A 12,008-nucleotide genomic window follows, 5' to 3' on the forward strand; every position below is an offset into this window, starting at 1 on the left:
AATGGCTTCATCTACAATGGCTTCAAGGGTTTTACCACCAACAACAACAAAAGCCAAAGTGGTGTTGCAGAGATCCACACCAATGGTCTCATCCAACTCACCAACGACACGCTTTAATTGATTGGCCATGCCTTTTTACCCAATTTCAAGAACTCCACAACTGCCAAAGCTTTCATTTTCTTTACAGCCTTCGCTTTCGCAGTCATTTCTTTGTTTTGGCCATAGGTTGTTCGATTATGGCTGTTGTGTTCTTTCTTTAACCCGACTGGCCTGCCCCTGTTAGTGGGTTGGTCTAGGGTGAACTGGGTTGTCAGCTTGTTTGAGCTCATAATTGTACTCTTCTGCGTGCTTAGGTGTTTAAGGAGTTCGCCAGCGGTCTGTTTTCTGATAGCCATCTATAAATTATAGTTGCTTGGGAGTTCTCTAGTTGTGTCTGGGAGGCTTTCATGTCCCAATTTTGTGGTTCGACTGAAGGTGTGCATCTCTCTCTAGTTCTAGAGAGAGAAGGATTATATTAACAGTGTGGTCTCTGGGTTTGTGCTCTAGCAGTCTTTTCTATGGGTCTTGGTAACTCTCCGGCCAGTTGGTGTTTCGGCTGGGTTGTAGAACAACCTTGGCAATTTTGTGAGTGCTCTGTTGGTTTGGGTTGTGTCACTGATGGTTAGTTCGTTGTCGGCGGGTCTTCCATGTGATATGGCAGGTCGACCAGTGGTGCTTCTCTGATTCTTCATTGTCTCTCTGGTGCTTCTCTGAACTCTTAGAGAATATTAAGAGTTCTAGTGGTGCTGTTGAGTGGTGATTTTGTTGGGTTTTTGATTTTGGCCATTGGAGAGAAAGGGAAAGTGTTTGTTTCTCTCTGTGGTTACAATCTCCCTTTCTCTAATTTTCACTCTCTCTCTCTCTTTCCTTTTTTTTATTATTTCTTATTAGGCGGTGCACAAAACGATGTCGTTTTGTGCACTTCTGTTACGTCTGTCAAAAATTACAACATGGTATAAAGTCTAGGGGTTTAAGTGTTACAAATAAAACTACGAGGGGATTCTGTGTTTTTGGGGTAAATCACAGGGGGTTAAAATATTTAAAAATAAACAATTTTTTTTTTAAAATTAATGTTAAATAACATCCTAATAATTTAATATAAAACTTATTTCAAACTACATAAACAACGTAAAATTTATCATTTTAAGTAATGGATTTATTATTTGATTTTTTTTAAGTTGAAATAAATGGATTTATTTTCCCCCCAGCAATTTGCATTACTTATTTATTCATATGTAAAAAAAAAATATTATTTTATCTTTTCTCAATCATATATTATTTTTCAATTTTAATTTTTATCTTTGAGTTATTAAACTTTTAGTCGATGCATATTTAAAAAAAGGAAGTTAATATTTTTTACATAATTAAAAAAATTAAAAAGATAAATATATAAGTAAAAAAATTATAATTGCCTCGCAATAAATTAAAATTAGTTTATAGAGAATGAAGGATTAAGAAATTATTTTAGAATAATAAACAATTCAAAAAATTTGTCATTTCTTACACCTAAAATTAAAATTAATCTTTACTTGAATGGAGAAATTATTTGAGAAAAATAAAATAATAAATTAATTTGTTATGTATGATACTTAAAATATTTTTTTTTCATCTTTATTTATATCATTTAAACTATTTTTATTAAATTAAATCTTAAAATTAAATTTTCACCTTCATTAATGGTTAAATTTTTATTTTATTTTTTATTTATAAAAGTTCAAAAACTTCTTGTGAAAAAAAAAATAGTCACGAAATTACATTTATATTTTGAAAAAGTTATGAAAAATAAATAATAATTTCACATATTTAATAAGGTAAACTAAATTTAGTACATTTAAGATTAAGATTAAGATTAATGTTGATAATGAATGGGTTTGGCTTAATTGATAGAAACCTCAGGGGATTTCAGATTTTTTTTACCTCTATATTTATTTTTTAACTTTTTTAATCATGTAAGAAATATTGACCTGTGTTTCTTTTAAATATGTGTCGACTAGAAGTTTAGTGACTCAAAGATAAAAGTTAAAATTTAAGAATAATATATGATTGAGAAAATATAAAATAATATTTTTTTTTACATATTAATAAATAAGTAATGCAAATTGCTGAGAAAAAATAAATCCATTTCTTTCAACTTTAAAAAAAATCAAATAATAAATACATTACTTAAAATGATAAATTTTATGTTGTTTGTGAAATAAAATTTATATTAAATTATAGAGATATTATTTAATATTAATTTTAGAGAGATTATTTATTTTAAAGTATTTTATCAATGAAAATTAATTAAGTTTTTTCCATTAAATGTTTTAATAATATCTTAACAATTTAAGGGTTTGATTTAATATTATTTGAAATTTAAGAATTTAATTAAATAATATTAAAATATATATGAGTTTTTGATAATATATGCAAAAAAATTTTTAAAAAGTAAATAAATTTTACCTATATTGATAATAAATGAGGTTTTTTGATTTATGAATATTTTTGTCTTTTTATGTGTAAATTAAAAGGTGATATAATCGTTCTTATACTTAAATAACATCATTTGTACGAACTTAATTGATTCAGATAATTTTTATAATAATTTTAAAAATAAAAGAAGTTAAAGTAATTATTAAAATTATATAAAAAATGATCCCTACCATTGTCAAAAATTTCAAGAAAAGTAAATATAATTTATCAAAACAGAGCAGCCTCCCTCAGCCTTTAATCGAATTGGAGGGTGCTGTTCGGTCCGTAAAGATTTATCATGGATCCTATTTTAATAATCAAAACAGTTCAATGTGTAGAACTCGTCGAGTATTATATGTCTGTAAAAAATTACGTTGATCGGATATCGATAGTTATCTCATCTCATCAGTTTTTTTAACCGTTAATTTGTTTACCGTTTATTTTTTTTATACAAAACTGATTTGATCACATAGCTATCGATATCTGATCAATGTGATTTTTTATAATTATATATTACTCAATGAATGTTACATATTAACGATTTGAATTATCAAAACAAGATCCGTAATGAACTCTCACAAATAAAAAAATATCGTCCAATCAAATTAAGGACAGAGGCAAGCTGCTCAAAAATATAACGAATCAAATACAAGCTAAGTGATGGATGGGACCGTCGCTAAACTTTTGTAACTGCAGCTACCTCAGCGACACCTGCATGCTTGCGTGTAAGCTGCTAAATAATGCCCACTCAGCACTCATTTGGGAAGCAGAAATGATAGATAATTGGGTCTAAATAAAAATTAAAAAAAATAAATAAATTAAAACATCACATACGAGGCTGATTACAAATTAGAGTTATTTATAACTGAACTCTTAATTTTTTTGTTTGGGAAGTTGGGTAGAGGTGAATTGAGACTAAAATAAAAAAATCTATTTTGACAACATGGTTTGTAGTCATTTTTTTTGGTTAATAGCAAAAGTTAAAAGTTAATTTTTTTGTCTCTTTTTTCATTTGGGAAGTTAGTTTTTAGCCAACGGTGAAATTACAATTTTACCCCTCATGGGTCAAAATGTGTTACATAGGTGAAGTTGTAAATATGTTAAATAAATGGGGGTAGTTTGGTCATTTTATTATGATTTGACATCATAAACAAACATTAATCAAAAAAGTCAAAAGTCACTTTTTACCAACTTTCCAAATCATTTGTCTAAAAAAGCCAAAAACTTGGTTAAAAGTAAAAAAAATCACTTTTTACCATCTTCCCAAAACAACCCTAAATAAGTCTTACGTTAAAACATATCACATTTAAATTATAGTTATTTTATTTTTTTCATAAAATTTTAAAAAATCAAAAAAATTATTTTAACTGAAATTTTTAATTCCAAATTAAAAAAACTAAAAAGTTAAAAAATCAACCGCATTCCAGACCAACCCCTGGACTGGACTGGGCCACACCAGCAATCAATACCTAGGAATCCTTTTGTTTGGGCCCCGCAACCCCCGCTGCATATCCCATTCAATTTTAAGAATGTTTTTATATGTAGTATGGAAATATTTGAGATTTCTACTTCTCTCTCTCCCTCTTTAATTTATAGTGTTAATTTTTAATTTATTAGAGCATCTTCAATACACTAGGCATATAATACTTGTTAGTTAAAATGCCTAGTGTGATTCACTTTTTTCAATTCCAATGCACTAGGCATATGATTAGGCATTTTGCCTCAACTCATATTCACTAGTTACATGTAGTTAGCCTTCAATGCTAGGCAAAATGTATTCAATCATTAGGATCATTTCCTTCCATCTTTGTTGTTGACGTGACATTCTATAAAATTAATAGTATTTAGATAAATAGCTAAAATAAAGAGCATGCTTGGAGTAAAAACATAAAACAGTCGATAGGCAAAATAAAATATATACTTTATAGTAATATTTAGATAGGTAAAATGTCTACTACCATTGGAGATGCTCTTATACACTCAATTAGATAAGATTTAACTCTTTTATTATATTATTATAAGTAAATGTATTCATTTAAATTATAAATCTATAATAGTTATCAATTTTAAAATATATTCATGTAAGTACTTTTCATTTAGATACATGTGAGTAATAAGAATATATGTTAAAAAATGAGTTAAAATGTAATAATTTAATTTTATAATTTAAAAATAAGAATTAAATGAAATTTGGGTGAAAAATGTTTTTTACCTTAAAAAGGGTTTATGTATTAAAATTATATAAAAACAAATGTGGAAATACATTATTAAAACATAGATTTTTTAAATTAATTGGATGTGGCATCAATTATCTTACACAAATAGTTAACATTTTTTCTTGTTCTTTTTTTTTTTTTTGTATTTTCTCCTCAATGAATTTGTTAAGTAGTGTGTTAATGAAGATGATGTTAATAAAAAGAAAGAGAAGAAAGTGAATGGATAGCAACTTCACCTAAAAGAAAAATAGAGGGAGGAAAGACAGAGAAGAGGAGTTCCTAGATATAACATTATTATATCGAATTATTTTTTTAAGTGAAATTAAAACGATAAAAACTACTGTAGATAATTAATAGACATTGAAATAAATTTAACATAATTATATTAAATTATTTTTTTAAGTGAAATTAAAACGATAAAAACTACTGTATATAATTAATAGACATTGAAATAAAAAATTTAAATAAAAAAAAATATAAAATAATATCTTTTCATTCATATAATTTATAAATTATTAATAAAAAAATATCATATAAATTAAAATCTCAAAAGAATCAAGTGTAATTATGTTTAAAAAAGTAGGAGTAATAGATTTTTTTATAAACTTTTGAGAGGTGGAGGTAATTTACAAAAAAAAAAAAATAATAATAGTAATAATGTAATGGGGATTGATAAAGATAGCTGTCACTATTGGCCCACACTTTGTTTCAGTAGTAGGGGCTTCCTTCGTCACTCTCTCGCTTGAAAAATTATTTGTTGAGTCTGGGACACACGAGACTATAGTTTTAATTAATCACAAATCATCATATTTATTATATTTTTAATCACTTAACATAAAATTATGGTTTCATCAATCATAACACTACGGGGTCTTTTGAAAAGTCAATAAAAAAATCAACTTTAAATTTTTTACTTATTTTAGATCCCATTACTTTTTATATTTTTTACTCAAAAAAAATAAAATAAATTAAAAAAAACAAAAAATAACTTTCCAAAACACCACTAGGTACTAGGTGGTACCTAAACAAACAAATAACTTCTCCGCTCGCTTTGTGTTTGATTGTACTGCGCACAGTTCCAGTATATCGATGGGGTTAACTGTTTGAGTTTTGTTTTTGATTTTATCCTTTCCTTTGAATAATTTATTAATAATAATTTATATGTTAAATGAAGGTTTTTTATTTTTTTTAATTATATAAGTATTCTTAACCAATTATATAATAATTTTTTTCATAATTACATAAATATTCTTAATCAATTATGAAATAATTTTTTTTGTAATTATACAAATATTCTTGATCAATTATAAAATATAAATATTTTATTTTTTGATAAATTATAAATACATAAAGTTTGTTTAAAATATAAATCGGTCCTATAATACTAAAAATCACAATTATCGTTTGTTGTAATTTTAATTTAATACAATACTCAAAAGGAAAAAAATTTTCTTATGCAATAATAAATTATCAAAAAATATTTCTCATACAATTAGAAATTGTTAATTTACTTAATGATTTATTTATTAATAAAATTGATCATTTGTTATACGAGTATGATTTATGTATTAATAAAATTAGTCATTTATATATATATATATATATATTTTCTTCTACTTCTTTATTAATTCAGGGACTTATCTTAATAGTTTTTTTTTAAATAGGAGAATTATCTTAATATTTGTTTTATATTTATCTGCTTAGAAAAAGTTACACACCATAATTTTTTTTTTATAAATTCGGAAGAAATGTTAAAGACTCATAAATTCACCTAAAATGATATGATAATAGAATTATAGTCGACATCATTAAGTATATAATAAATCCAAAAATATACATATCATATCATATAATTCTATCATATATCTAATAATTTATTTTATTCAATTTCATATAACAATATTTTAATTTTTTTAAAATTATCAAAATATAAAAATTAAACATACTATGGCTTGATTTGAGAAGTGGGTTGACTTTTTGACTTTTTAACTATTTTAGCATAGGGTTAAAAAGCCTGATTTAGGAACAATTTTTGACTTTTTTTGAGTTTTTTGATTTTTTTTAAAAGAAAAAATGTAATAATTATGAATTAGATGTGATATTTTATTTAATTGAAACTAAAAAAATTTATTTTATTTTTTGTGACTATTTTAACCCCAACACCACCAAACCCACCTTCCAAACAATTCCTATAATACATCGGGTGTGTAAACTGGTATATAGTTATAGATTCCATTATATTATTTTCGGTCTATATCTATCTACTCTACAAAGCAAAACAATCTGCTACTGCTACTACTACTGCTTTTGCTTCAAGGGGAACAACCCGTGTTTTTCTCAAACGGAGGCGGAGTCCTCCTCCTCGCTCAACCTCAACACAAACTATGTCTATTTCTCCTATCTAATATTCGCTTCCTCCCTGGAATCCCTCACGAATTAAAGGTAACCCCATCAGGATTGGTTTTTTTTCTTTTTTCATTTTCATATATATATATATATATGGAGAATTCTATAATAAACATCCATTACCATATTTATTATTAGTTATGCCGTTATTTTTATATGTTTGGGTATGTCATTTTCTTTATTTATGATTTTTTTTTTTTTTTTTTTTTAAAGTTATGATGCAGACATATGGAGTTATGCCATTTTCTCTTACATATGATACCATAGTCTTGTCCTATATACATATATATATATATATATATATATATAATTTGATTTATGCTGTAGACTAGACTTGGCAATCTCCTACAAAAAATGATGCGACTCTTCGTATTTAGGTATCATCCACTGACGTTGTTGATGGTTACTTCTCCTCCTCTTTCACTTCCATCTTTAATCTTGCTTCATGTATGTATGCTGTATAGTATACAGACATATATTATACATATATAATTTTACATCATATGGACTGCCCAGGTGTAGTTTGTTTGGCTGCTCCCTCCCACGGCTTCATTTTTTGAGTTTCTACTTATATGTATATATATATACACTTATCATTCATCAAAAAATTAGATTGATCTTAATCAAATGAACCCATAAAAATAAAACGATTTAGAATGAATTCCATAAGCCCTACTAGGCGGTATAGTCCATTAAGTGAAGTGAATTGGAGTGGAGTTGAAGTGATTGAATACTTTGCTGAGGTTTCACCGCAGCATATAGATAAATAATATAATATTTATTTATTTATAATAAAGCTTGCTCATGTTTGTGTTCAGCTTTTTAAAATTGTTCTGTAAGTTTACAAATTTCTTGTTTGAGGCAACCTCTCCTCTGCAGCCTATCATAGTAGCCAGGAAGATGAGCGGAGCTGTGCTCGTGGCTGTTGCTGCTGCAATCGGTAATTTATTACAAGGATGGGATAATGCTACTATTGCTGGTACTTCCTTCTTTCAATCTATACATTATACTTCCTCCTTATATTACATGATGTGTTTCATACAGTCTTTCATTTTTCAAAATTTTATTATCAGGATCAAACAACCTATCAACTCTGCGCTTTTGAATATTTCGGTTTTAGTATTTTTTACAGTAATCCAATTTTCCCTCACAGAACCACAGGGTTTTTTTGTGGAATTCCCACTCATAATCTGTGTTTTTTATTTGATCACTTGTTGTATAACTTCTATTTCAATCTGCGTATATCATTTTTCTTCTTCTATTGAAATCTGCAACAGGGGCTGTTTTATACATAAAGAAGGAATTCAACTTGGAAAGTGAACCAACTATAGAGGGGCTTATTGTGGCCATGTCACTCATTGGTGCCGCATTAATCACTACATGCTCTGGTGGAATAGCAGATTGGCTTGGTCGCCGTCCCATGCTCATAATCTCATCTGTCCTCTATTTTGTTAGCAGTCTTGTAATGTTATGGTCCCCGAATGTTTATATCCTACTGCTAGCAAGGCTTCTAGATGGGTTTGGAATTGGTTTGGCTGTTACTCTCGTTCCAATCTATATAGCTGAGATGGCTCCAACTGAGATAAGGGGTTTATTGAATACTTTGCCTCAGTTTACTGGTTCGAGTGGAATGTTCTTGTCATATTGCATGGTTTTTGGAATGTCACTGATGAATTCACCCAACTGGAGGTTGATGTTTGGGGTTCTTTCTCTTCCCTCTTTCATTTATTTTGTATTAACAGTATTTTACCTGCCTGAGTCTCCAAGGTGGCTTGTGAGCAAAGGTCGCATGCTTGAGGCCAAGCAGCTGTTGCAGAGATTGCGTGGCAGGGAAGATGTCACTGGTCAGTCTCCATTCCCTTACCAAACCCTCCAATTTTATGCATGTGGTTTTGTGAAAAAAAGATGGCAGCCAAACAAACAGTAAAGAGGTCGTATCTTTGATATAATGACATTCTTTTCTTTTCAATCTTTTTTTTCATCATTTAGGTAATTTTGAATTCCTGTTTTCTACAGGTGAATTGGCTTTGCTGGTCGAAGGTCTTGGAGTTGGGGGTGAAACATCTATAGAGGAATTCATAATGTGCCCAGCCAACGAACTCACTGATGATCAGGACCCAACTGCTGAAAAAGAAAAAATCAGATTATATGGGCCTCAACAAGGTGTCTCCTGGGTGGCTCGACCTGTCACCGGGCAGAGTACTCTTGGTTTTGCATCTCGCCAGGGAAGCATTGCAAACCAGATTGTGCCCCTTATGGACCCTCTTGTCACCCTCTTTAGCAGTGTCCTTGAGAAGCTTCCTGAGACAGGAAGCATGCGAAGCATGCTCTTTCCACACTTCGGCAGCATGTTCAGCATTTCAGGGCAGCAACCTGAAAATGAAGAGTGGGATGAAGAGAGTATTGTCAGAGAGAGGGAGGAGGATTACACATCTGATGCTGCTGCAGCTGCTGATTCTGATGACAATTTGCAGAGTCCATTAATTTCTCACCAGACAACAAGTTTGGAGAAAGACATGATCCAACCGGCTGCCCATGGAACCATTTTAAGCATGAGGCATGATAGTCGCACACAAGGAAACACTGGAGAACCAGTCGATAGCATGGGCATTGGTGGGGGTTGGCAGATGGCATGGAAATGGACTGAGAAAGAAAGTCAAGAAAGAAAGAAGGAAGGAGGATTCAAAAGAATTTATTTGCATTTAGTTTCTCTTCCTGGTGGTGATGTCCCTGCAGGTGGTGAGTTCATCCAGGCTGCCGCTTTGGTGAGTCAACCAGCTCTTTATTCCAAGGAATTTATGAGTGAGCATCCAGTTGGACCAGCTATGTTACACCCAGCTGAAAAAGCAGCGAAAGGGCCAAGTTGGAGTGACCTTTTCAAACCAGGAGTCAAGCATGCGTTGGTTGTTGGGGTGGGAATTCAAATACTTCAGCAGGTAACTAAGTTTTGTGGTGTTCTCTTCTCTTGTGAAAGTTGAATTCCTGAAGCAATAACAATTCTAATTCAAACTGAGACATATGACACTCAAACCAAATAACTTTTTAATTAACAAACGGATAGATCTTGGAGTGTGCAGTATACCTTATTGATGGGTTACTTAACTTAATTTTAGGTTCCTTTTTCACCTAATTAGCTTCATATGGTTACTCTGCTTTATGCAGTTCTCTGGCATAAATGGGGTTCTCAATTACACTCCACAAATTCTGGAGCAGGCAGGTGTTGGAGTTCTTTTGTCAAATATGGGAATCAGTTCAACTTCAGCTTCTTTGCTAATCAGTGCCATCACGACCTTGTTGATGCTTCCTTGTATAGCTGTTGCCATGAGGCTCGTGGATGTCTCTGGCAGAAGGTAACTTTCTGTTATTTTTTTGTTGTCTTTACATAATTGCAGGTCTTGATTGAAATCTGGATGATCACAATAAATTCTGTTGATTTAATAAACCACTTTGTTGCAAAAGGCATTATTTTCTCATTTCTAGACGATAATCTACCTTGCTCCGTGACATTTTTACTGAAGTAGGTTTGGGAGTGATATAGGTTCTGGTTGGGTTGAATAATTTGTATTTGTTTGGCTATTGCACAAGAGAAATTATGCATCCATGTGAGCACAGAATGAACTATTCTCTTGCCTTTATCTAAAGAGCATGAGAAATTGTTCTACTTTTTATTTTAGCACACATCTCAACTGGCTAAAAATTAAGGTTTTGTTTAAGTTACATACACACTATGCATACATATTTATGTTTAATCAGCTTAATCAAGTCAAACTCTTGGCTGTCATCCCCGCAATGAGACAATTAAAAGCATTTAGAGTTGGGTTGTTGACCATCGACTCTAATTTGGGTTTGGTGGTATGGGCTACCCCATCCACTAGCCACTGCATTGTCATGCCATTAACTTGGTATCCTCTCAAATGTCAAGGCTTCTTCTTCTGACCCAAAGATGAGTCTGAAATTCAATTTCACTAGCTTAGATATTTGATGGACAAAAGGTAATCATGAGGGATAGAGGAAGCTAAGTCAGCTACAAAATGGTTATCAATTCGTGGTCCACTGTCCATGACATTCTTTACCTAGTAAAAGAATGCTTCAAGAATATTAACATTATCAAATACCTTCAGTATCAACAATCAATTCTACGACAGACTAAATTAATTAACAGGTATTGAGGTTGGGGGTTTGGCCACATTTGTGTCCAATTATTATTTATTTATTTTTCATTTTTTTTTAATTACTTTTTTAACCCATTCTTACATTGCAGGAGCTTATTGCTTAGCACAATCCCTGTATTGATAGCAACCCTTGTTGTTCTTGTGATTGGAAATTTTGTGAACATGGGAGCTTTTGCAAATGCAGCCATCTCAACTGCTAGTGTTGTGGTCTACTTCTGTTGCTTTGTCATGGGATTTGGGCCAATCCCAAACATACTATGCGCAGAGATATTCCCAACCAGGGTTCGTGGTCTCTGCGTTGCCATATGCGCCCTTGCATTTTGGATTGGAGACATTATTGCTACCTACTCACTCCCGGTGATGCTCAACTCCATTGGCCTTCCTGGTGTTTTTGGTATGTATGCTGCTGTGTGCATCATATCATGGCTTTTTGTTTTCCTCAAGGTTCCGGAGACCAAGGGCATCCCCCTTGAAGTGATCACTGAGTTCTTTTCTGTTGGTGCCAAGTAGGCAGCTGCTTCCAGGAACAATTGAGTTGATCTGTGTTTAAAGGTTTTGATGGGTGTTCTAAATATGGGATTTATTTGGTTTCCATTTTGTTTGTTTGTTTGTTTGTTTGTTTGTTTGTTTGTTTGTTTCTTCCCTATAAATATAAAAATTGTGATGGGTTTCATAGTTTTGAAATCTTTAGGAAAAGTGACTCGTTTCACCTTTTTTCTGTCCT

The 12,008-nt window shown here is 30.8% G+C and overlaps 1 protein-coding gene across 1 annotated transcript; it reads left to right on the forward strand.

The window, feature by feature from the left end:
* The first annotated feature begins 6,928 nt into the window (after positions 1 to 6,928).
* LOC114264776 (monosaccharide-sensing protein 2) lies at positions 6,929 to 11,995 on the forward strand. The gene is made up of 6 exons (XM_028205471.2): positions 6,929 to 7,148; positions 7,992 to 8,091; positions 8,390 to 8,956; positions 9,129 to 10,048; positions 10,275 to 10,462; positions 11,374 to 11,995. Exons 2-6 carry the CDS (start codon positions 8,013 to 8,015, stop codon positions 11,792 to 11,794), a joined length of 2,175 nt encoding a protein of 724 aa, XP_028061272.2. The 5' UTR covers positions 6,929 to 7,148; positions 7,992 to 8,012; the 3' UTR covers positions 11,795 to 11,995.
* Positions 11,996 to 12,008: the final 13 nt, after the last annotated feature.

This window comes from Camellia sinensis, chromosome 2 (genome assembly GCF_055761805.1).
Source record: "Camellia sinensis isolate YWXY chromosome 2, ASM5576180v1, whole genome shotgun sequence".
Classification (NCBI taxonomy): Eukaryota; Viridiplantae; Streptophyta; class Magnoliopsida; order Ericales; family Theaceae; genus Camellia; species Camellia sinensis.

Excerpts from the sequence above, each read along its gene's own strand:
- LOC114264776 (XM_028205471.2), top strand. The coding sequence starts at position 8,013 with ATGAGCGGAGCTGTGCTCGTGGCTGTTGCTGCTGCAATCGGTAATTTA. Across the intron at positions 10,049-10,274 it reads GAATTCAAATACTTCAGCAG|TTCTCTGGCATAAATGGGGT; the intron begins GTAACTAAGTTT and ends TGCTTTATGCAG. Across the intron at positions 10,463-11,373 it reads GTGGATGTCTCTGGCAGAAG|GAGCTTATTGCTTAGCACAA; the intron begins GTAACTTTCTGT and ends CTTACATTGCAG.